Genomic DNA, 27,220 nt, shown 5'->3' with positions numbered 1-27,220 from the left:
TTTTGTTTTGGGGCCACACCTTGTGAAGCTTAGGAGTTACTCATGGTTGTGTGCTCAGAAATCACTCCCAGCTTGGGGGACCATATGGGATGCCAGGGAATCGAACCATGGTCCATCCTAGGCCAGACGTGTGCAAGGCAAATGCCTTACGGACTGTGCCACCTCTCCAGCCCCTAGTCAAATTTATTTTAAACCATTTTTATTGAGTTACCAGGATTTACAATATTGTTAATCATACTGATGCACACATCATTCCATCACCACACCCATCACCCAAAAGCCCATTTCTATCCACAAGGACCCTTACAACCCCTTCCTTCAAGTAACTCAATTCTATAGACAAAATCTTCAACTTTAATAACTTCTACAACTTATTGTTCCTATACTAGGTTTCTTTCTTATCCCACATATTGGTAGATATTCTTTTTCTTTTAATTATAAGCTAGTAATACTATACACATATAGATGAATATAATTAAATTCCTGAAATTCTACAAAATTGTAAATCAATGATAAATTTATAAATATTTTTGAAAACAAAACATGTAAAGCTTCATAATTTTTTTTTTGGTTTTATGGGTCACACTCAGCAGTGCTCTTGGCTCAGGTGACCATATGGGATGCCGGGATTCAAACCACTGTTTTTCTGCATGCAAGGCAAACATCCTAACTCCATGCTATCACTCCAGCCCCAAGCTTCATACATTTTTATGACATCCTTGCATAGAGATCATGCTAATGTTCCCTGATTTGTTTAAATTTTAGTATATGTCCTGCTGAAAAAAATATCATGTTTGACAAAAATTTCAAGTAAATGAAATGACTTCAAAACTATGAATGAAATGTTGAGAGCGTAAGTTGACATATCTGCTGGATATTTTTGGTGGTGGTGCTGCACACTCAGCAGTACTCAAATCAAACCCCAGGGTTGCCTTATGAATGAAACCAAGGTCAGCCTCATGCAAGGCAATGGCCTTATCTGCTGTATTTTGACCCCCAATACTTGTTTTGTTGGAAGCCATATCTAGTAGGATTCTGGAAACATAGGATTGCAGGTAAGTGAACCTCAGTCAGTCACATGCAAGGCAAGTAAAGTAAGTAAGGCAGGTAAGTAAGGACCCCTGTACTATCTTGCCAGTCCCAAGACATTATGGAGAAAAATACTTTCCTTTCCTTTCCCCTCCCCTCCCCTCCCCTCCCCTCCCCTCCCCTCCCCTCCCCTCCCCTCCCCTCCCCATCCCTTCCCCTCCCCTCCCCTCCCCTTCCCTCCCCTTCCCTTCCCCTCCCTTCCCCTCCCCTCCCCTCCCCTCCCCTCCCCTCCCCTCCCCTTCCCTTCCCTTCCCTTCTTTTTTGGTTTTTGGCTCACACCCGGCAGCGTTCAGGGGTTACTCCTGTCTCTACACTCAGAAATCACTCCTGGCTTGGGAGACCATATGGGACGGCCGGGTGATGGAACCGCGGTCCATCCTAGATCGGCCGCGCCCTACCGCTGTGCTATCGCTCCGGCTCCTATTATTTTTTAAATAATAACTTTGCCCTCACTTAACTAAAAATGAGTGTATTACAGCCAACTATGTGATGCACTTTCTTTAAAGAAAATATATATGTATGTAGATATATGTACACATATATAATGAAAATTAATGCAAAATATTCAAAATTCAAGCGCCTTTAATTTAATATGAGCGATATAGAGGAAGAAGAAAAGGTTATGCAGGAGGACGTCTGACTTTATTTCCACAAAACGCTCAGGATCTTTGAAACAAAAAATGCTAATTTTCCTCTACATAAAATCCAATTCGATTATGGATTAAGGATTTAGGCTCTCAGAAATGAATTCCAAACGGCTATTTAGTCTGGTTTTAGAAAATCTTGCCTAAAGGACTGGAGGGAATTGGTCCCAATTTCTAGGTAGAATTTGCCACAGGAAATTGACAGCGGCCAGAAGCCGGACCAAAGGAAGAAGCACCTCGGCTGCCAATCATAGGTGCGAGAAGAACCCCTCCCCTTAACACAGCCAATAGTAGGAGGATTTGGAGTGATGGGTGGGGCTATCCTTACAGGAGACGTTCTGATTGGTGCGCTGATTTCCCCAACTTGGGAGGCTGTTCGGACGTCTGGTTTATAAGTTTGTCTGCTTTGGGGCACCGTAGGGGCTTCTCACCGGCCTAGCAGGCTGGGCTGGGCTGGGCTGGGGTTAGGGTTGGGGCAGGGGCTGGAGCTGGGTAGTAGGTGGAGCAAGGCTGGCCCCTTGCTCAGCCTGGAACCTTCTAGATGGCTGGAGTGTTTTTAATAACGCTCTATGAATACTCGCTGCTTTTCTTCATCACTGTTGTCTTTACCTGCTTCGTCGTGACCACTGGCCTGGTATTGGGATGGTAAGTGCACCGGGGGGGCCAGTGACAAGGGACAGAGGGCGGACAGTGGACAGACAGCAGGGTCAAGGCAAGCATCCGAGGAGCAAGGAATCTGTGCGACTTGGCGGCCTTGATCTCTCCGGAAGCCGGTACCAAAGGGTTCTGCAGGCCCCAAGAGAATAACAAGGAGGACCCTGCACCTTCATTACAGTTCCTGTCATAGAGATCTGAGCGTGGTGCGAAAGTGAGATCTATTCTCCAGCTCGTCTTTATTAATATTATTATTATTTTAAAAAATTTTAAATTTAAGTAAACCTGCCTGGAAGGCTGAGGCCCTGTCTTAGGGCAGAGTGCTAATCCAGCAGGTTGGGTTCTGCTATGTGTCCCTCGGAATCAGTTTCTGCCTGGCAGGGCTCTTAGATTCGTGCAAGGTAAACAACAAGGCGGCCTGTTGACTCCAGACCTTTCTGCATAACTTAGAACTTGAACTAGGTTACTGTTTGGGACTGTAAGTCTCTACTTTCCTTCTGCTTCTATATCCCATACCTTTGGAAGTGACACTTAGTAGATGGAACCATAATGTCATCATCTGAGAGCTGAAAGAGCTGGAGAGATAAGTAACAATAAAGGTAATAGAGGGAAAAAAAAGTGATAGAGGAAATTAGCCTATTGGAAGACAAGGAAAACGGAGTCTTAATGTCAAGCCACTCTTCTAGCCCAGAGATTCCAAAGTAGTTCTCTTTGAAAATGCCATAGTTTTACATAGTTTTAGAGAAACTACTTAAACTTCATTTGAAAAACAATAGCCGCCAAACAAACCAATCAAAGCAATCCATCTGCTGAGCAGAGAGACAGAAGGTGAATTTTGAAGTCTTGATTATTTTGTGAAGTAAATAACTATGTAGCAAAGAATGGAAGGTATTCAGAGAACATAACAGAAACAGAGACACAGAGGCAGAGACATGCCAGCAGCAGAACAGGAAATTAAATTTTTTTTTATGGTTAAGGAAAAGATTAAGATCAGTCTTGATACTTGGTGACTTTTAACCCATCACATTTATTAATCTTGTTTATTTTTTAGTAAGTTTAAAATTGGAAATAGGTAGGCGTTGGCCAATTAAGAAAAGCAGTCCTAATTTAGGAGTGTTTAATATCTGTAATACCATTCTCTTAGTGAAATGTGGTTTTCTTCCACTAAAGAAAAAATACATATTTGGTTTGGGGAGCACACAAGTGCTTTCAGGTCCTTCTCCTGGCTCTGCACTCAGGGGTCATTTCTGTCAGACTTGGGCACCACATAGGGTGCTGGGATTAGAACTGCAGTCAGCTGTGTGCTAGGCAAGCACCTTACCTTCTGTACTATCTCTCCAGCCCATTGAACTATATTCTTATGTTTTAATTTTAAATGCCTCAACAATTCAACTATCTTAGACAGGGAAGTTTGTCAGTGGACTGGGAAGAAGAAAGTGAGTAAAAGCCATATTAATGATAATAACAGTATTTCTGGATGAAAAGTAATCAACAACTTCTTTTTTCGTTGTTGTTTAGTTTAGAATTCATACTTGGCTGAACTCAGCACTTACTTATGGCTCTGTGCACAGAGATCACTCCTGGCAGTGCTCAGGGGACCATATGCAGTGCTGGAGATCAAATTGGGGTTGGCTTGATTCAAAGTAAGCACTTTAACCTCTGTACTACCTCTCTGGCTCCAGGAAATTCTTATGTAGTTAGTTGTTGAAAGACTACGGAGAACAATGGTTTAGTCCTGGCATTAGCAGATTTAAAACTTGATTTAAATTACTAGGTTTTAAAACTTGGCCTAATCACTTCATGTAGGTATGACTTTTACATAAGTGGAAGCCCAGGTAATTATAGAACTTTTGAAAGTCCTGGCTAAACACTGCCTGGAGACATAAGATCATGTAAATGCCAATTATTTTCATCCTGATTTTGTCTAACCCAAATGTACTCTGGGAGGAGCTTTGGCCATGTAGATAAACTACTGTTTTTCACTATTTATTATTCTTTTTTAACTTAAGTCAAGATCACAGATAGACCAACTATACCCTTTCCTAAGACCTGCATTCTCTCTCCATTAGGATCCTTCTTTTAAATTTCTAAGCTGTTTTTATTTTTTGCTTCTACTCATATCTGAAAGTGATAGTTTTTTCCAGGTTGTTATTAATTCTTTGATATTAGTGTCCATTCTTTGCTTTTTCAGTTCTACTATGTTTGGATAACATTTTAGGGGATGGTATTTAAATCCTCGCTTTTGAAATTACTGGTATATTTTGGTCTTTTGGATTACTAAAGAGAATGATAGAGGAATTGTTTGTAACAATAGGGTGGATGGGTGGAATTCTTCAATTTGGTATTTGGGTCAGAATTTCAGCTCCTCATCAATGAAAAATAGGATTTTACTAGTCCACGCGTGTATTGGCATTACAACCACTCATGTTGTGATGCCAAATTTGGTTGATTGTGATAAAAGTGATTTCTAAAGTAAAAATCTTAGGAAACTGGGTGCATAAATCACTTGACAATCAGGACAAATATAACTACAGAACTGAAAGAAGGGTGGAATGGTCAGTTCTGTTCACTGGCATACTATCAGAAAGAAATGACAGGCTCATATCTTTAAAAACTCAGATTAAGAATTAGAGGACCGAAGAGATAGCATGGAGGTAGAGCATTTGTCTTGCATGCAGAAGGACGGTGGTTCAAATCCTGGCATTCTATATAGTCCCTGAGCCTGCTAGGAGAATTTCTGAGCATAGATCCAGGAGTAACCCTTGAGTGCTGCTGGATGTGACCCAAAAACCAAAACCAAAAAAAAAAAAAAAAAAAAGAATTAGAGTTTATATGGTTCTGAAGCACTTTATTTCATGTAACTAAAGAGCTTAAAACTGAAATTTTAATTGTGCTGATAACAGAATACACAGCTTTGCTGATTACTCATTTAGAACACCAATTAAAGGATTGGAGCTCTGAAACTTAAATGGGAGCCTCTGATTAGTTTTGGATAAAGTTGAGAATCTTGAGACATTGGGTCACTTTAAACTTCTTTCATTGGTGACAGCAGTTTATTTACTATGTCTGAGAAAACTAGGCTTCAGTTGCTTAGAAGATCATGTAATAACCTTAGGACAGTTGTTTGTAAAGGGTACATATTCCTAAAACTTACTTTTTTTTTTATTATTTTCCAGGAGGTCTCATTTCACTCATAGAAGAGGGGCAACAATCTGACTATTTGAAAATATCCTCACCTTTAAAGGAGTTGCAAAATTTTGTTAATTTTTGCCCTTGGGAACTCTGGAGAATATGTATAATGAATAATTTTAAGCATCTTAGGCTAAGGCAATAGAATGTAACACTAAATCAGATCAGACTTAATTTTTCCAATTTAATTTTTTAATTACTATATTTAAACATAGGGGTTACAAGGTTGTTAATAATACAGTTTTTCCCCACAAATACAAAGTTGCTCATGATTGAGTTAAAGTCATACAAAGTATATAACATCCTTCACCATGCAGTTTCCTCCATGTTCGGTTTTCCCTACCCTTCTCCGTCCTGTCTTTGGGGCAGGCATTTTATTTCTCTCTCTCTTTCTCTCTCCCCCTCTCTCTTTTGCTTTCTCTCTCTCTCCTTCTCTCTTTTGCTCTCTCTCTTCCTCTCTCTCTTTCTCCCTCCCTTTAGTTTTCCCCTTTTAGACACTATATTGTAAAATATTGTTACTTAAAGAGTATTATGTCTATCACTATATCTCCTTTCAGCACCCAATTCTTGTCTAGAGTGATCATTTTTAATTGTCATAATAGTCACATCTTTGTCCTAACTGTACTCCTCTGCTATTTGTTGCAAGAGAATAGATTTATTGAGTTGGATGTATTTTCAGATTCTGTATATAAAGATTTCTGCTTGGTTAACAGGGACTTACACTCGGAGATGGCCTATATATAATAAGAATGGCATGGCAGAATTTTCTTGAGAAAGGAACCAGAAGACTACCATAAGTAGACAGGAATGTTAGACTAGATTTATTTTTTTCTTTATTTGGGTTTTGTGTGATAACTGATGTCACTTAGGACTTCCTCTGGGTTCTGTGTCAAAGGAATATATGTGGTACTGGAGACAAAACTGGTGTTGGCCATATGTAAGGTACCACGGTACTCTCTCTCTTGCCCATGGGATGTATTTATCGTGTCCAATCCCTACATATCCATTCCCATCTTCCAACAAGACATAGTTGACATTGGGGCCAAAGTGATAGAACAGCAAGTAGGGCATTTGCCTTGCACCAGCTGGCTTAGTTTCAATCCCTGGCATAACATATGGTCCCCCTAGCACTGCCAGGAATGACCCTGACCACAGAGCCAGAAGTAATCCCTGAGCACCTCTGAGTATGATCCCAAAACAAAACAAAGACAGATGGCACACATTTTACAAAAGCTGATAAATATATTACTGAGAAAAGAGGTATCCACAAAGATCTCTGACCCCTGCCATTTCTTGGGTAGTGTGATGATGGAGATACTACTGTTAGCTAGAACTTCTGTTGTGGCAGTACCTCCACAGGAATCAAGGTGGGCATTAGTTCCTTAATGAGTAGTGGGAGGCAATGCAGAGTAGTAGTTAATGGATTACAACATTCCTGGAACTAAATAATATAGACATGCTTTGCTTAGTATTGCAAAGAAGGAAACACTCCAGGTTTGGAGTTTGAATCCTGATCTGAGGCACACCAATGAAGACTTATAGCCTTTCACTGTTTCTAAATCCATAAACCTGGAACTCTTACCTTCAGAAGGATTCTGCATCTTGAAAGTACTATGTCAAGGCCAAACTATACACCTTTCTCTAGCTTTTTCGCAAGAGTTATTGTCTTTTCCCTACTATGTGTATATATATGTATATATAATATAATATAAACACTTTTTAAGTCATTCAGAAGGAAAGAGATTGATACAGAATGATCTCTCATATATGTGGTAGCTAAAAAGATACACAGTGATAGCAACAAAGGGCCCAAAGTAACACAGTAAGAGAACTGATTCACACAACTGAGTATTGTGGGGAGGATGTTGAAAGGGAGTGAGTGGCATTCCATGGAGGATGGAGGTGGGTGCACTGGTGAGGGACATGGTTGAAGTTATGTACATAGGAATAACATAAATAATGTTGTAAATCACAAAGCCATCATAAATAAAAGAATAGTTTAAAAACAACAACAATTATGATTCTGAGCTGGCAACTTGGTTTGTTCCCAGCCAAAGCTTTATCTTGTGCTACTTTGCTCTCTTTTAGTATCTGCCATTAGGGGATGCTAGAAAGAGGTTGGAAGGCTAGAGGAGGAAGAGAATTTGTTGAACAGTTGGCTTTCTTTTCCTGGTATTCATCCCTGCAGCACTGCCTGAGCCATGATAGTTGGCCTGAGTATCAATTTATTTTCATTTATGATCTGTCCTAATTCCTAGAACCTGGCTTACCACACTTCTTCAGAGATAACAATACCAGCCAACTGACTAGAACCCTTCACAAAGCTGGGTGGCAAACTCTCAGGGTCTCTTCTCCAAGTTTCTAAATCATAATCATACCCATGTTTCCCTTTGCTTCCCAGCCCCAGAAATAGTAATTGTTACTCTCAGATTCCCCAGCTGCCCTTCTTGCCTTTTCAGTCCTCTTGTACTTATTTATAATTCTTTATTTCACATTCTTTATTTTTAACTTACTGATGTGGTTTCTTCGCTCATTCTGTTCCTGCCCAGACCATGACTATTTCACCTCTCACTGGTCAGATACAGTAGATTCTGTGTGATGTCATTGCTGATGTAGGGTAGAGGTTACAGATTTCCTTCTTAGGAGAAGACTATGATTTTTGTTTATGTGTTCAAAGAAAGTTTATAGAAACATGATGACACTTAGAACTGGCAAGAAATTTCTTGGAACAGTCTAAAAGAGGGCACATCATGGTTAGAAATGATATCTCAGACCTTTTTAGGACCTCAGGATCTTTTATTCTAACTTTCTGAGAATATATGGCATAGAATTTTAGATATTTAGATATTGTTTCAAAATCTTATCCTTAGTTCAGTAATTCTCACATAAAATAGACAATGTTCTTCTACCAGCCCTCTCCCCACAAAAGGTTTTTATATCCCAATCTAGTCTCAGTATTCATTTAGCTGTTAAAGAGCTGCTTTGGCAGAGTACATGGGAGACAAGGTCCCCTACTTCACAATGTGTCTGTTTTTTAATTGGCAGTAGAACTCAAAGCAGAAGGGATGATAGAAAGTGTTTACTTCTGAGTGGAGACTTTAGCCTCAAAGTAAGCTGTACTCCTGAGTACACTGAGACTCTAGACACACACACAGAGAGGGAAGTTAGTTCTACTGATTTGCTACTAATAAGGTGCTGAGATGTATATGCAGGCCTGGATAGGCAATATGGAAAAACTTAGTATTGGAAATCCACAGGTTATTGTTATGCTAGAAATGTTAAGCATAATGGATAGGAATAATAAATTATAAATGGGAAACTCAAAAGGAATCAAGAGAACTTAGTATAAAATTGAAATAGCATAGGAATAAAAAGTCTAGAGAAATAAATGTTGAGACATTTACTTAATTGGCGTGCTATATTAATAATTGTTCAAATGATTAGAATGTCAAAAATAAGAATGGAATTCAGTTTTCTGTTTTACTGTTTTGTTTCAATAATCCATCTAAAGTCAGATTAGGCATGATCTAGTACAGAAAGCATCACTATCTTTTGTATATTTGTGCTGGGGATTGAACACTCATTTGCAAGGCAAACACTGCACCGTTAAGCTAGCCCTGAGCCCAATTATCTGTATCTTCATTCAAAATTTTATGAAAACTTTGGGGAAATGCTGACTGTAAGTGTGAAATCCAGGGACACAACACTAGATTTACTTATCCACAGAAACTTTTGTTGGCATTAAATTGCTGTTCAGGTAGTCTCCAGTGTTTAACCTGACTACAAATCACTTCTGCATATTGCATATTCTGCTGAGTAAAACATTATAGACAGAAGTTATTTGTTGAGTTGTGAATTTAGTCAGGTTGGTAGATGTAATGTAAATGTAGGCTTGAACTCATCATAGAGTCTTAGTGTTTCAGCTGTCCCCAAAACAGTCACATGATCTTAAATGACATTAAGATAAAGTTTGGGACAAGGAGTATGGTTAGACCATGATGTCTAACCACTGTTGTCACTCTGTTACACCTGAATTCTACTTCTTACCCTTTTCCCAATGAAATGATGAAAATGTCTGGGACTTGAACCAGCAAAGTCATAAAAGGACCCTTAACTTAAGACTGCTTTGATCATGCTTGCCTAATTTTTTTAAGTGTAAGAGACTGCAAAAATTTCTGAGATTATAATTCAGAAATGTCATAGTGTTAGGACATAATTTAGATAAGGCAATAAAGAAAAGCATTAATGTTATGGAATAAAGCTGATGACTGTTAAAATCCCAAAGGATAGGAGAGGAAAGGATCACTGAAATAATAAATAATGGAGAAATAGTAGAGTTAAGAACTTGCTTTGTACTTGACCAGCCCTAGTTAGTTGGGTTTGGGAGCACATATCCCCCAGCAGTGACCAGAGTCATTCTTTTTTTGTTTGTTTGTTTTTGTTTTTGTTTTTGGACCACACCTGGTGGTGCTCAGGGGTTACTCCTGGCTCTGCACTCAGAAATCTTCCCTGGCAGGCTCTGGGGACCACATGGGGATTGAACCCAGACCTGTTCTGGGTTGGCTGCGTGCAAGACAAAGGCACTACCGCTGTGTTATCACTCTCGCCCCCCAGAGTAATGTAATTTTTGAGCACTGCCAGCTGTGCCCTCCCCCACAAAAAATGAAGAATGGGCTAGGAAATATAAAGGTTATGCCGAGAGTAGTGTTTTTCTTTTCCTTGAATTTTTGTTTGTTTGTTTGTTTGTTTACTCTGGGAATGAAGGGAGAATAAGGAAGGAAGAAGCAAGCTTTTTCTCTTAGGAATTTTTTGTGTCCACTCCTCTGAAAGGGATTAGGGTATTAGCTCTATTAGTGCACTTGGAAGTTGTGAGAGCACTTGCAATTGAGAATTAAAGAAGAGCCTCTATTTTCTTTTTCTCTTTTGCCCTTCTGCCAACTCCAAAATATACCCAGTCATAGCTTTATTCTTACTTGTACTATATAGTTCCAAGCCCCGTTAGAAACATTTACAAGTAGGGAAAGAATTGTATGGAGGTTGAATGAATTGCTTTAGGAAACATATAAAACATCTTGTTTTCTGATTTTAAGAAGAAAGTAGTCTTCATTCTCATGTTAACTGCACACTTAAATTTTTCTGGTCATATTTTAATTTCTAGTCATTTCTTTTGATTCTTGTCTGAATTCTATTTTATTCTTACACTGCTGATGATATATTTAGCAGGGGGAGGACATACCCAGAACTGAACTTACTCCTGACTGTGCCCAGTGATCATTCCTGGTGGGGCACAGGGCCCATATATGTTGCTAGGGTTTGAAACAGGGGCAGCTACATGCAAGGCAATCTTACCTCTTGTATTTATTGTACTACTGTACTTATAGGCCCTATGTTTTTTTGTTTAAATAGGAATGAATACTGGATTTTAGCCAATGCTTTTACTATATGTATTGAAATGGTCAAAGTTTTTCTCTTTTAGTCTGTTAATATGGTTGATTACATCAAATATTTAACATTGTGTTAGACTTACTTTGCATTCCTGAGATAAACTTTGTTATTTAACTCACTATGTAGTTACCGTTTCACTTATAGTTGGAGTTTCATTTACTATAATTTTATTAAAAATTTTAGTTTGTGGGCCCGGAGAAATAGCACAACAGCGTTTGCCTTGCAAGCATCTGTTCCAGGAGTAACCCCTGAGCACCGCCGGGTGTGGCCCAAAAACCAAAAAAAAAAAAAAAAACGAAAAAGAAAAGAATTTTAGTTTGTATTCCTGAGTGACATTAGCCTTTCTCTGCAGATTTTAGTTATTTGTTTATAAGGTTGCTTGAAGTTGTTCTGAGCCACACAGTTGGGTTTTGTATTTGTTTTTCAGGCTTTCTCCCCCTTTTTAATTTTCTTTGTTTTCTCTTCATATTTTCAAAACTTTGTCTTCAGATGTTACAGCTTTTGTTTTATAATGTTATCTCTTATTAATCCCATCCACTGAATGCTTTATCTCAAGAAATAGATGTGGGTATTTTTTCTGTCTTCCATGTCTGTAAAATGTGCTCAATGTGCTTACCCTCTTGAAAATATAAATTATAGTTAGAAGTTATTTTTTTTATACCTTTACCCTCTAATTGTAGTGTCTGTATCATTGCTCTGTTACTTCTTTTGGTTAGTTTTTCTTCTCATTGTTGAGTTATGTTTTTTTATTTTGTTTTGTTTTGTTTTGCATGCCTGTGAATTTTTTGTTTTAAATAAAAACAAGTTTTATTTGGAGTACTGAGGATGGGAAGGGAGAGAATAGGAAAAGGAGTGAGTAACATGCCCATGGAAAAGCAAAGGTTCTCCAGAGCTGGAGATAGCCACAGAATTAAAGTAGGAAGGTTCCCATCTCAAGAGTGGAGAGATGCAGACAACCTGACCTGTACTTAGGTACCACACACCCAGGAAACATATGTGCCACCTGTGAATTTTTTAAATTGGATGCCTAATTTTGTACATTTTACTTGATTGGATCCTGAATATTTTTGAGCTTTGTTTTGAAATACAATTAACTTTCTTGGCAATAATTTGATCTGTCAGAGGCTTAATTTTCAGCTTTTAAAAGAGGAACTTAACTAATGGTTCAATAAAACTAGTCATCTGAGTGAAAGTTTGCTCTATTTGGTAATTTTATTGACTTTCTCTTGATATTAGTTTAATTCATATGTTCTAAGATTTTCTCTTAAGAATATAAATTTTAGGCCAGGAGAATTAGTTCTAAGGTTAAGGTTTTTTGCCTTGTGATAGCAATGGCACTTCAGCTTGACTCCAACATCATATATGGTGTGCTGTGCTCCAAGCACTGCCAGATGTGATTCCCGAGCATTGTTGAATGTGATCAAAATAAAATCTAAATTTTATGACTAGAGGGTTTTATTTAGGAGTTAAGGCACTTGCCTTGCACATGCTGGTCTTGATTTAACCCCAGCACCATATACATGGTCCCCTGAGCACTTCCAGGAGTGATTCCAAAGTACAGAACTAGGAGCGAGCCCTGAGCATTGCTGAATTTGTCCTAGAAACCAACCTCTAAATATAAATTTTAGTGAAAGTATTTTTTCTTCTGTTCTCACACTTGATATTTATCTATTCTATATATATCCAGCTAGAGACCAAGAACTCTGAACCACACCCTACCAAACATGGTCAACAACCTGCTCATAAATGATAGCTCTGGTCCATTTTTATATTTACTTATTTCTTTTTTTTTTCTTTTTTTTTTTTTTTTTTTTTGTTTTTGGGCCACACCCTGTGATGCTCAGGGGTTACTCCTGGCTATGCGCTCAGAAGTTGCTCCTGGCTTCTTGGGGGACCATATGGGACGCCGGGGGATCGAACCGTGGTCCGTCCTAGGCTAGTGCAGGCACCTTACCTCCAGCGCCACCGCCCGGCCCCTATATTTACTTATTTCATTCCAGTTTTCAGTTTGTAAACCTAATTCTAGTCTTATGTCTTGAGTGGACATATCTGTAAGGTCCCCTAATACTAGGTGAGGACTTATTTGCCACTGCCTGTTGCCATACTCAGAATCCATTAAAACATGACATAGGGGCTGAAGAGAGTACAGCAGGAAGCGCGCTTGCTTTGCATTTAACTACCTGGGTTTAATTTCAGCACCACACATAATTCTCCAAACTCCACAGGAATGACACCAGAGCACAGAGACAATAAGTCTAGAGCACTGCTGGGTGTGGCCCCAAAATCTTTCCTAGAGGAAGGCACTCAGTGGGGCTCAGGACTTATTCCTGGCTCTGTGCTCTGGGATCACTCCTGGTGGAGATTGGGATCACCTTATGTGATATCTGGAATCAAACCCTGGTCTTCTGCTTTCAAAGGAAGTACCTTAATCTTTCTGCTATCTTCCCTGTCCCTAAATTTTATGTGTTATCAAGCATTTTATCCATAAATTTAAATTTCTAAAAGATAGAGAATATTGTTCCCAGACTTTCTTTATGTTTCTTTCTAGTCAATCCATACTTCTATATTCCCAGAAACAACCATTTTCTGAATTTCTTCTATAGATTAGTTTATCCTTTTCTCTAGTTTCCCATTATAGAAACATATAGCATGTTCTCTATAATGAAGGACTTTCTTTGTACAGCATGCTATTTTAGAGATTTATAGATGGAATTATAGCAACAATTTCTCCTTTTCTATTGCTGAGTGCTATTGTTCTTTGGTTAAATATAACAATTTACTCTTTTCCATGGGTTTCTTTGATTTCTATATTTTCCTTAACAATTTACTACTGTGTGTTTAGAGAGAAGTATGCCATGTAAAAACAGCCCCACATAAAATAATGTGCATTCATTTGTATGATTTTATTTAAATTATGTAAAATTAGATGCTTTTTCATCTTATTAGCAATTGCATTGGAAAATAGAAAATATGTCAAGTAAAAGAAGGGCTCTGTTTTGTATTTAAATTTTTTGTTTGTTTATCTTTGAGCCACACCCAGCAGCACTCAGGGATGATTCCTTGCTCTGACTCAGAAATTACTCCAGGCATGTTCAGGGGACTGTATATGATGCTGGGGATTGACCCAAGTCAGCTGTATTCAAGGCAAACACCTTATCGCTGTGCTATCACTCTGGCCCCTAAACGTTATTTCTTTTTTTGATATAATTTTTATTTTGACCACCTAAACGTTATTTCATATTACATAAATATGATATAGTTTGTAGACTCAATAAGCATTTTTCTCACTATAGACATCTCTCAATAACTATCTATACTCAATAAACATTTGCTATTAACAATATTAACAATAATATTAGCAATAGCTGTCTTTTCAAGAGTATTCAGCCAATTAAATAATAATTGAAGTTCTACAGGATTTCTAATCTTTTTTAGATACGAGGTTGATTTTTCAATACAATATAAATTGAATAAGTCTTCCTGATGCAATAATAAAGCATAACAGTGTACTTTGCATATGACATAAGTTGCCCCATCTGTTAAAATAGTTTTATTTTATTTTTATCTTTTTTTTTAGGTTTGGTTGGGATGTTCCAGTACTTCTCAGAAATTCCGAAGAAACACAGTTCAATGCAAGAATTTTCAAAAAGCAAATGAGACAAGTCACGAATCCTTTTGGTTTAGAGATCACTAACCCATCTTCAGCTTCAATTACAAGTTGGTGGCGATTTTCCAAAGATTTCTCTTCCTTTGTAGCCATTCTTGTATATATTCTTAGCCCTTTAATTTTCTTTTCTACTGTAAAGAAATTTTTTTTATTGAATGTTTATTTTGTTACAAGAGTTATGTTCCATACATACAAAGACTAACAATTCACAAACCTTGCTCTTATCAGTGAGTAATAGGGGTATCTGTATGAAAAGATTAAAGTGTCCTAGGCATTAATAGGAAGACATTGTTGTACAGTGTCTAATTATTGCTGGTTTTTAGTGCAGTGAACAGTGTCAGGATAATGTAGCATAAGCATAGTTGATGTAATTTTGCTACTCTTATGACAAACAACCATCTCTTAATGGAAATTTTGTTACTTGGGCATAAATAATATTGGCCTAAAATACTCATTTTGTAGAGGGCAATAATGGATGGTAGTTGTTTGTTTCTGTACTTGGAAAAATAAATGATCTGCAAGCCTTTCTTAAAAACTCAACAAAGTGAAGGGGAAAAAAATAGCTAAATGTGCTAAGGTGAGGAAGCATTGTTTAAGAAAGTCTTATAAAAGAATGTCATGAGTCCCTCTCTTATTTCTCTTATATTCCATCTTCCATGAACCCCCTTTCTTTTAAATAAAAATGATTTTTGAATGGTAAGTAGTTAATTGACCTCTTAGGATTAGAAACGATTTTAACTAGATTGAAGCAAGAACCAAAGCAAGGAGATAAAACAGACTAACAGGGACTGGAGAGATAGTATAACTAGGATACTCACTTTACATGTGGCCAATCTGAGTTCCATTTCTGGCATCCCATATGTTCAATCCTGAACACTGCCAGGAGTAATTCTGAGTGCTGAGCCAGAAGTAACTCCTGAACATGGCCAGGTATGGCCCCAAAACAAACAAACAAACAACTCCCCAAAAATAAACCAAAGTAGTTTGATGAACTAGAGAAGAGCTGTATCAAGAAGACTGGGGTCTGGGGGCCAGAGAGATAACACAATGGCAGGGCATTTGCCTTGCATGTAGTTGACCTAGGACGGACCTGGGTTCAATTCCTGGCATTCTATATGGTCCCTGAGCCTGCCAGAGCGATTTCTAAGTACAGAGCCAGGAGTAACCCCTGAAAGCTGCTGCCAAGTGTGGCCCCCAAAAACCGAAAAAGCAAAAACAAAAAACCCAAACAAAGAAGACTGGGGTCTTTCCTTGGGTTCTCCACAGATACTCCTGTTACTTTGAGAAATAGAGCCAAGGAATGAATTCAGGTTTGGGTTTATGGGCTTTGAAATGATTTTTTAAGAGTTAAGCAGAGATTTGGTAGGCAATATTTTAGAGTCAACTGTCATCAGTAAAGAGGATTTTTTACACTTGTCACATTTCTAATATTAAAAGTTTTTTTTTAAGCAATGTGGCTTACAAAAATGTTATTTGTAAGGTTTTATACTTGAAAATTCTAGCACTACATCCCAGTGTACCCACTCCTATCCCAATCTACATCCCCACTTTCCCCTATGGTGAGCTTCTAACTGGAAAAGATTTCTCAAATTCTGTTTCCTTTATGCATCATATATTTATTGTAGCACTATTCACAATAAATAAGACTGGAAACAGCCCAAGTATCCAAGAAAAGATGACTGAATAAAGCATTTATGATATAGGTACACAATGGGATACTACGCAGCTGTAAGAAAAGATGAAATCATGCTGAATAAAGTTACTTAGAGGGAGAGAGACAGATACAGAATAATCTCTCATATGCGGGATATAAAGAAACATGGTAAGGGAAAATATATGCCCAAAGGAAACATTTCTGTTAGCTAAACTTTCTGGGTTCTAAAACTTCCCAACTTTTTTTTTTTTATTTTACTAGATTCTCTTTTTTGTTGCATAGTTTGGCTTTTAAAAAGCAGATTGTATTTGCCTTCTCCTAGGCTGTTTCTTACTCCTTAAGTGGAACCAACTTATTCATGCCTGTGTTCTCCACTGATCTTTTCCTCCAAGGTCACTTTTTTTTTTTGGTTTTTGGGTCATACCTGGCAGCGTTCAGGGGTTATTCCTGGCTCAGAAATCACTCCAGGCAGGCTCGGGAGACCATATGGGATGACAGGATTCAAACCACCGTCCTTCTGCATGCAAAGCAAACACCCTACCTCCATGTTATCTCTCCAGCCCCAAAGTCACTTTTTATTCCACTTTTTTTCTATTCCACTTTTTTTTTTTATTCCACTTCCTACCTTCAGCTATCAGAAACTTCAGTAGATACTTTTCTGTCTTTCTCTTTTTTGGGAGTTGGGAGACATACCCAGCAGTGTTTGGGAGTTACTCCTGGTCTACACTCATGAATTACTCCTGGTGGTGCTTGGGGACCATGTGCATTGCCAGAGATTAGAACCAGGTGGACTGCATGCAAGGGAAGTTCCCTACCTATTGTACTATTATTTATCACTCTGTCCCCTCAAGGATACTTTTCAATCCTGAGTTCATGCCTCTCCAGAGTTGATTAGCTTTCCCTCCTAACAACACTTTGCTTCTGTGGCTGTTCTTTTTGTTTGTTTGTTTGTTTGTTTTTTGTTTTTTTTTTTGGGTCACACCCAGCGGTGCTCAGGGGTAACTCCTGGCTGTCTGCTCAGAAATAGCTCCTGGCAGGCACGGGGGACCATATGGGACACCGGGATTCGAACCAACCACCTTTGGTCCTGGATCGGCTGCTTACAAGGCAAATGCTGCTGTGCTATCTCTCCGAGCCCCTGTGGCTGTTCTTGTTTAAGTCATCTTCCTATTTCTAACTTCTAGAATCACTTGTCAAAAATCGGTGCATCTGGTCAAAGGTATTAACAAAATTTTTTTCTTCTTTCTGCACCATGTGGTGCTTAGGGCTTCTCCCTCACCTTCTCCCTCTCCTCTCTCACTGTACTCAGGAGTGACCTTTAGCTGTGTGTTTGGGAGTCCTTATGTGGTGCCAGGGATTTGTACCTGGGTCAGCTGTATGTAGGATTCAACACAATTCCTATGCTATCTCTCCAGCCCCTGGTATTATAGAACTTAAGTACATCTTGTTTCACAGAAGAAAAGTAAAAAATAACTTATCCTCTCTTGGTTGGAAAAACTTTTACCATGTTAATTGGTGAGAAAAAGGGTGTTTTTTTGTCCTCCAAACAGTAGCTTAGGTGTTCATTCTGACATGCTTCACTTGGGAAGACCAGTTTTTAAGATAGGACATAAAGAGCTAGGGGTTGGCTTTGTGGTAAATAGAATATTTTTCATGTGTGAGGCCCCAAGTACTATCTGAGCCCTGTTTTTCCTCTGTGAAGTAATTAATACAATTTTGAAAATTCAGAAAAAGTCAAATAGATGCATTGTGAATAAACAGATATTGTCTGCTTCTATGCTAGAAAGTGTCAGGAAGTGGGGGTGTGCTTTGTATTCAGTGGTAGAGCACTCACATGCAATGGTAAGGCCACTCTGTAAATACTAGAAACAAATGAAAAGATTACTATGAGGTAAATTGAGGCCTTTGAAATAATTCCCATTTGTCTCTTAATTATTTTCTGTTGGTCTTGTTTTTCCATTGCCTTTCATCAGGCTTTTCCCCCCTTCCCCTGGGGAGGGGCTTTGCTTGGATCTCAATAAATGAAAGGCAGGAGAGCTTGGGAGAGAGCTGCCATCTAGGCTTGTGGTTCCACGTGGTAGAGCGACTGGCTTGTGGGTGAACAGCTTGCAGTGTAAATTTTCTTGCCTGCTATAACATACTCCATATCTGTGTGGATTACTCATTGCGGGGATTTAATACGGACCAGCTTTTCCTATCCTTCCCAGATAGGGGCTATTGGATATCCCTTTCCCTTCTGAGAACTGTGGGATAACCAAACCTCAACCCAACTCCTAAAGAATGACTCATTACAGATTACTGTAAGTAGAATTTCTCTCAGCTATCTTCAATACTCTTAGATGCCAATCAACAATATAATTCCTAAGGCAAATAAAAATGCCTATCATTCATTTCCTTCCTTCTCCAGGGAGAAAAATGAGAAAGATTTTGATAATGACAAAGATAGGAATTGAATGCAGAATAAAGTTTGTTATTTCAAAATTTCAAAATTCATTTTTGAAAATGAAAAAAAGGTAGGAATTTAACTCAGAAAAATATTCACTTGTTAAAGTTGGGATGGTGAAATGGTGGGACATTGAATTAATATTTTAAACAATGATTGGGACATTCTTAAAAATTGATTTCATGTGACATATATCATTGAACAATACAGTCTTTTACACTGTTATATACTGGGCACATAGGGGAGAGAAAGGGAACATCTGAAGGCCAAATTTATTTGAAAATAGGGGCTAGAGCTATAACACAGTGAGTAGGGCCTTTGCTTTACACATGGCCGACCTGGGTTCGATCCCCATGCTGGTGTCCCCATATGGTGTCCCGAGCCTGTCAGGAGCAATTTCTCAGGGCAGAGCTAGGAGTAACCCCTGAGTCCTTCTGGGTATGGTCCAAAAACAACAACAACAACAACAACAACAACAACAACAACAACAGCAAAAGAGCAAAAATCAGTTTTAATCTTAGTGATTGAGTCCTCTTTCCAACTGCCTTTTTTCTTGTTATATAATAGTATATCATATTTGAATTTGTGATGGTCATATGTTCCCAAGAGATAAGCCATAATGAAATTGAAAGTGCTAAGCCTAATAGTTGAGTTGAGTTAATTTGGTTCAGGAACTGACTGTCCTTTTGTAAATAGCTTCCTTTTCATTTAATTAAATTTTGTTTTTTGAAATTATTTTTCTTTCCCATAAAAACAAACACAGAAAAAAATAACTCTCTTGTGAGAAACTAACCTCAGTAGGAGTAGGAAAAGTGACATACAGAATTTTAGAGAAATGTATGAGTTTTGGTTCCTATAGTTAGAGCAGCAATAAGGCCCGCGGTTTGAATCCCAGCATCCCATATGGTCCCCTGAGCCTCCCAGGAGCGATTTCTGAGCACAGAGCTAGTAGTAACCCAGTAACACCTGCGCACTGCCGGGTGGACCTCCCCCCCCCCCCCACCAAAAAAAAAAACCCGTCCACTCTCGGGGCCAGAACCATAGGACAGCAGGAAGGGCACTTAAGTTGCACAAGACCCAATAAAGTTTGATACTCAGTACCCCATATAGTTCTCAAGGTTCAGCCAGGAGTAGAGAGTACAGAGCAAGGAGTAATACCTGAGTACCTCTTGTGTGGACTCTAAACAAAGAAAACTCCACTGTCATTATCTAGCCTATCGATTTCCTAGTGTAGGAGTTCTTTCACGGGTATTCTTTCTTCAGAGAGGTTTGGGCCTTTTCTTCCCAATTGTTTTTCCTATATTAGTAACTTAGGATTTTGACTAGTTTTCCCCCCCTCTCAGTGTTTTGTAAGGTTATCTCTTACACTTCTTCTTTTTTTTTGGTTTTTGGTCACGCCCGGCAGCGCTCAGGGGTTACTCCTGGCTCTATGCTCAGAAATCGCTCCTGGCAGGCACAGGGGACCATATGGGATGCCGGGATTCAAACCACCGACCTTCTGCATGAAAGGCAAACACCCTTACCTCCATGCTATCTCTCCGGTTCCATCTCTTACACTTCTTTATTTGACTGTGATAGCTGGCAATGCTGGGCAGATTGCGGGAAATCACAGCCATGTTCCTTACTTCACTTGAATTCTGAGTTTTTTGGCTGGTGCCTACATTTTAGTTCTGTTAATATATTGGTTGAAGATGGCATTGTGTATGCACAGAGTTTTTGAAGATAATGAAAATGTAAAAATGGGAACTCTCTTTGCAAAAGAAGAGGGTAAAATAAAATTGTTTATAGATGGGCACATTGAACTTTTGTTTTTCGTTCACACTCAATTGTATTCAGGACTTACTACTGGCTCTGTGCTCAAGGATCACTCCTGATGGAGCTCAGGGGACCATATGAACCCACGTTGGCCATGTGTATAGCAGTGAACTTGAAATAGTCATTTGAGAGTCTGTTTAATTTCCTGTCGTCAGTATTCTCTGATACTTTCCCCCATTTTAATTAGTACATAATGTCTAGAGTTCTTTACACAATTAGGAATTACTGAAACTGTGATTCTTTTTTAAAAGTAGATAGTTTTGTTATATAAGTTGAGTTTATAGATCTACCCTTTCATTTGTTTAGCATAGACATATAGATATAAAAAATTAGATGTCTTTTCCCCTGAGATGAAAAACAGCATATTATAAACTGTTCTTCATCTTGCTTCCTCCCCATTTAAAAGTATATTCTAAAGATATAGTGCATCAGATATTTTGACACACTCAATTTTTTAAGAGCTCTATAATATATATATATATATAATATATAATACAATGGTAGATTCTACATTTTATTCTTATAATCCTTTGATGATGGACTTTGGGTAGGTAATGACATTTTTTAAAATATTTGCTACTAGTATATATCTTTTAACATTTTTCTCATTTTTGTGAGAAATTCAGTAATATTAATAATCATTTTTCAGGCTCCTTTTTTTCTTTTTCCACTTAAAAAGTGTTTTTTCCCTGTTTTCACCTTACCTATCAACAATTTCCTTACCTTGCATAGACTAATTCAACAGTGACATAGAGAAAAAAGTATTTGATTTTTTGATACATATTTCAAATATATGTTAATGGGTAGTTTTCTTCAGCTATTTAATAGCTCATTAAAATAGTTAATTGAATTTTGCATTCTTAGGTTAATACCTAATGATTAGAATTGTATAAAAACTTGAAATAAAATTCTGCTCCAATTATCTAGGCCTTTATTGCTAATTAAAATTACCTTATGTCACTGCTATTCCATCTCTCTCAATTCTGTATATGCTATTGAACACTGAGAAGGAAAGTGGCAGATATGACTTTGCTAAAGCAGTCTGTGTAGTTTTCTCAACCTATGGGTTGAGAGAGCAAGTCTATAGAGCAGGAAACTCTAACTGGGAATGTTCCTTTTAGTCTGCTGGTATTCTATTTATTGTATTTTCACTGCAACAGTCTGAGAGAGTAGATATGGCTCTCTTGAACTTAATGTCACTACAGATGTCATCTGGGGGAAAAATCATAGATGATCTGTATTAAGTCTATGTATGCTAAATGAATAAGCAAAGTATATTATTTGTATGTCCATTTACAGTTTATGTAATTTATTCAAATTATCCATCCACTTGATATAATTTACTCAAAATTTAATTTTTAACATATAAATAAGGCTGTTAAAACAATAAAGGCTATTAATGGCTGGCTGTTAAATTGTTTTGTACTTCCACCTATTTCCTCAGAATATATGGCATATTGCATGGTGGACAATATTGTGAACAATAGTGTAAATTGCTGTTAGTAAATTTTGATTATTTTTCTGTTTCTTTAAATTTTATTTTATTGAAACCATTGTGATCTATAAAGTCCTTCAGAGTTAAATTTCAGATATACAGTGAATCAGGGCCATTCCCACCACCAGTTTTGACTTCCCTACACCAGTGATCACAGAGTGCATCCTTTGTTATGACCCTCTGCCCCCAAGTCCTGCCAATATAACAGGCCCATTTAAGTTTAGATTGTTAAGTTTGGATTTCTTGATTTTATTGTAGTTGACTTTGGCTTGGATATTTAGTTCTGTTCTTATATTTTCCCCACCAATGCCTCTGAGACCACTTGGCGCCTGGCCTAATCCTTTCTTTTTTCCTTTCTTCTTAGTTTTATAGAAAAAAAATACAGAAATATGTAGGAAAAAACCAAAGTAATCCATGTCCTAAGGTTCTATGAAAAAGGCAGGAGTCCCTATTTAAAAGATAAAAAGAGGGCCCGGAGAGATAGCACAGTGGTGTTTGCCTTGCAAGCAGCCGATCCAGGACCAAAGGTGGTTGGTTCAAATCCCGGTGTCCCGTATGGTCCCCCGTGCCTGCCAGGAGCTATTTCTGAGCAGACAGCCAGGAGTAACCCCTGAGCACTGCCGGGTGTGGCCCAAAAACCAAAAAAAAAAAAAAGATAAAAAGAAAAAATTAAGAAAAAAGAGAAAGCAGGGCCGGGCGGTGGCGCTAAAGGTAAGGTGCCTGCCTTACTTGCGCTAGCCTTGGACGGACCGCGGTTCGATCCCCCGGTGTCCCATATGGTCCCCCAAGCCAGGAGCAACTTCTGAGCACATAGCCAGGAGTAACCCCTGAGCGTTACCGGGTGTGGCCCAAAAACCAAAAAAAAAAAAAAAAAAAAAGAAAAAAGAGAAAACAAGCAAACAAAAAAAGGGTGTGTGTGTGTGGCAGGTTTTCCTTCCTTCCTTCCTTCCTTCCTTCCTTCCTTCCTTCCTTCCTTCCTTCCTTCCTTCCTTCCTTCCTTCCTTCCTTCCTTCCTTCCTTCCTTCCTTCCTTCCTTCCTTCCTTCCTTCCTTCCCTTTTCTTTTCTTTTTCTTTTTTGCATAGGCACAACAAAAGTTGGAGAAAGTGGAAAGGAAAACATTAGGCCTAAAAACCAAGACCCTACTCATGAAGCATCCTGCCATAAGACCAACTACAGGCTCTGGGCATACTAAGTTGCCTAACCCCAAAGTTTTCCTTTGCAATTCCAGTAAAAATTCTTCTCAATCACAGTTGTTGCAGTCAGGTTTCTGTAATTAGAGATCTGGGTTTTGCACAGATCCTATGTCCAATGTCAGGGTATCATGGAGCGTGTTCTTTTTTTATTTCACCATTAGGTGGTGGTACAGGAAACCTTACCCTAAAAGCAAATTGTTGCTGTTTCTAAGTTGTTGAGATGTCATATGATCCCACTCTGGAACAAGTCTGTGCCAGGGCAGCATTGGGGCCTTCCCCAGTAGAAGTCTGATTCCTGGTGCTGGTGGAGAAAACCATGCAGGTTTCATAGATGGGATCCAAGATTCGAGGGTTGAAGCCTAAGCCAAGTCACTTTGACAAATACTCAGGTGAAAGTTCCCACTGCAATTTAAAATATATGAGTTCCTATCCCTGTTAGATAAGAACTTGTTTCCACATGAAAGATTTTCCCATTTTAATGTGCCTACGCAAAAAGGAACAATGCCATATGATACTACTGGTGCATATGGGGGTAAAAATAACAAGTTAAATAATCCTTATAACTTGGTTCTAACATGAACTCAGAACCTAAGAGAAACTTATCAGAATTTCCTACTAAACAGATCCAAAAAAAGGAATAGGGAAAACTACCACTACATAAAGAAACAGACAATAAGAATTATACCTATTAAGGACATACATCTAAAGAAATATATGAAGAAAATATACATATCCCCTTTAAGTCTTTTGAAATAGTCTTGGGTGGGGAGCACAGTTTAAGCCTGGGACATGATCTTGTGGTGTCTGAAAAACGACTTCCTGCAGTCATGGATCAGGAAATATCCTCAAGCTGGGGTTTCTCAAAAGCTGAGTCAGGTAGACAGGGGAGATGGGAGGAAAGGGACTGCCAAGAGCAAATAAGCAGCAGCAGAGGTGGCAGCTGAGGCAAGGTGAGCTGTGAATCTGTCTTTTTGCTTTGGGAGCTGGTTGATAGCAAGTTGGGGTGAGAAAACATTCTGGCTCCTGAGGAGTTAAGAACTGAGGGTAATAAGGATTAAAAAGGGAGAAATAATAGATGGGGGGTGAGAGTGAAGGAATAGAAAAAGTTTTGTTAGTGGTAAGCAGGGGGTTTGGAGAAGGGTTATATATAACAGGAAAGGACTATATACAAATAGACATTAGTAATTACAGACGGACACTAGACAGATATAGAAGTGGCCAACACATTCACTCATCCACACATATAGCAGACACTGAGGATTAATCCATAGTTTGAAGTTGAAAAACTGACCCAGGTGGAATAGTCAGAATGCTTAAAAATATGAAGCCAGCAAGTCAGATGTAAAAGTTTTCCATTTTCTACGCAAATCATCATTGCTGAGAGTAAAATTTACTGAAGAAAGACTTCCTGGTTTAGATTGTGCATAGAGCATTCTTAAAACAATCATAATTTTCAAGTCTAGAATACTAAGCAATATGGTAATGAGCACTGTAAGAGGGTTCTCCACATGAAGTATCATCTAGCGGGTCTTGAGCAAAAATTCAGTTATTTTTCTAATGTTTTCTATTCCCTCGAGCATTTTGTGACCCTCAGGGGTTTTGGATATCTACTTTTAGAGACAGCTTCACTATTGTAGTTAGGATCATATGTACTTGGTTTACTTTTGTTTTGTGTTGGGTCTATATCTGAGGGTGCTCAGGGATTATTCCTCTGTACTCAGGGATCACTCCTAATGAGGCTCAGGGTGTGGGGAATTGAACCTAGTTTGATCACATGTAAGGCAAGCAAATACCCTACCCACTATACTTTCTCTCTCTAGCCTATAGTTTTCAATCTTTTTATACCTGCATTTTGGCACCAGTTTGTGTGAGTCAGTAGTTGAAAATCTTAGCTATAAACTAAACAGGTAGAATATGGTTTCCTTCTTCTTTCATCTATGAACTGGCACCTATCCATAGCAGTTTTCAACCATTGATCCAAACACCAGAATTAAAAAAACAAAACAAAACAAAACAAAAAACCTGTGTGGGAAAAAATATTGAAGTCACACAACACAAAATAAATGGACTATTTATGAGCTTACATGTGTAGTTAATAAGAAAAGTTTATGAATCATAATTCAGAATTGTGTAGACTTTGAGGTGTTGATTTTACTTTGTCTTACAAGGATGATCTTTCATTTATAGACCCTTTTAACCACTGTGTTATCATAGCCAGCATCCAAAAAGAATCCTTTGCTATTTTCTGTACATAGTTACATTAAGGAGTTTTCTTGTTTTCTACAGCTGGCATAACTTTGACAATAGACTGCCTTGAAAATTGCCTCCTGACGGGCTACTGGGGCTGCAGTATTCAAAAATTAAATGAAGCTTTCCAGAAGCATGCTCACTGCTTTCGAATAAGCACTCCCCAGGCATTAGAAGATGCTCTGTATAGTGAATATCTCTACCAAGAGCAGTATTTGTATCCTTTGATCTGACATATCCATTAGCATATGAACATTTTGAACACTTAGACTTCATAAATAAGATAACATTTTGATCAATTATTATGGATCACCTTTGGCATGTTACCATAATTTTTCTAGTGGGAATTTACCTTTACATTTTCAAAAAAAAAGTATTAAGAAGGACAGCAAAGAAGAAATTTATTGCCAGCTACCCAAAGATACAAACATTGAAGACTTTGGGACAGTGCCCAGATCACGTTATCCATTGGTTGCTCTGTTGACCTCTGATGAGGATAATCGAGAAATTTATGATATTGTAAGTCTTTTTCTTCATTGTTATTGTTTTTAGTTTTTGGGCCACACCTGGTGATGCTCAGGGGTTACTCCTGGCTATGCGCTCAGAAGTCACTCCTGACTTGGGGAACCATATAGGATGTTGGGGGATCGAAACACGGTCCATCCTAGGCTAGAGTGGGCAAGGCAGATGCCTTACTGCTTGCGCCACCACTCTGGCCCCGCATTTTTAGGTTATATATATTTATAATATTTACTTGACAAGCATTTCTGTGAACTAATATGGTGTTCACTTTTTAATCTTAGGTTTCCATGGTGTCAGTGATTCATATTCCCGATAAGACTTGTAAACTTCCCTGCAGAATATTGTACCAATATTTGCTCCTTGCTCAAGGTCAATTTTATGATCTTAAGGTGAGTCTTAATCATGTAGTCTCATTTCTGTCCCCTGTTTGCATTACTTCGAGAATATGTTTATGATTAATAAAGGGAGTCTGCTATTTTCCAGTTAGTGATAGTCGCTCAGTTGATTTATTGGGATAAAACTCACTGATACATTTTGAACTCCTCTTATAACTTAGAGAATTAAATTAAAGATTTAAAGAATGATTACTATTTATTATTCAGTTGAAATTGGTTTCTTTGCTTTTCAGCAACTCTTCATGTCTGCAAATAATTATTCCACTCCTGCCAGCAGTTCCTCTTCAGAAGAAATGAGCACAGAACAAAATTTGTTGGAAAGGGCTGGACTGTCTGAAAGTGAAGTGGAGCCTCCAGAGGGGAATAGCAAGGACTGTGTGGTCTGCCAGAATGGACCTGTGAACTGGGTGCTTTTGCCATGTAGACACACATGCTTGTGTGATGGTTGTGTGAAGTACTTCCAGCAGTGCCCAATGTGTAGGCAGTTTGTTCAGGAGTCATTTGCACTCCACAATTAAAAGGAACAAGACAGAATCAAACCGAATACTCTTTGAGGATATTACAACTGAAAAGTACATTTCTCCTGAGGATGCAGAAATGTGTGTTTTTGGACTTTATCATGGCATGGAATCTACCATATTGACTATCAGAGAAAAATCTATTTTAGCTTCTTGTTTGTATGGTACATGGGTGATGAAAATTAATCCCTAATATTGGAATACCATCTGTGTTACTACATAAAGAATTCATGAAACTCTTGAGAAGAA

At 38.3% G+C, this 27,220-nt stretch overlaps 1 protein-coding gene across 1 annotated transcript; it reads left to right on the top strand.

Annotated features, from left to right (window-relative positions):
* Positions 1-2,237: 2,237 nt before the first annotated feature.
* Positions 2,238-27,220, top strand: CGRRF1 (cell growth regulator with ring finger domain 1). Its single transcript, XM_049767454.1, has 6 exons — positions 2,238-2,378; positions 14,599-14,738; positions 25,576-25,753; positions 25,911-26,055; positions 26,340-26,447; positions 26,687-27,220. Exons 1-6 carry the CDS (start codon positions 2,275-2,277, stop codon positions 26,969-26,971), a joined length of 960 nt encoding a protein of 319 aa, XP_049623411.1. The 5' UTR covers positions 2,238-2,274; the 3' UTR covers positions 26,972-27,220.

This window comes from Suncus etruscus, chromosome 2, assembly GCF_024139225.1.
Source record: "Suncus etruscus isolate mSunEtr1 chromosome 2, mSunEtr1.pri.cur, whole genome shotgun sequence".
Taxonomy (NCBI): domain Eukaryota; kingdom Metazoa; phylum Chordata; class Mammalia; order Eulipotyphla; family Soricidae; genus Suncus; species Suncus etruscus.
This window is presented reverse-complemented; position numbering and strand designations above follow the sequence as displayed.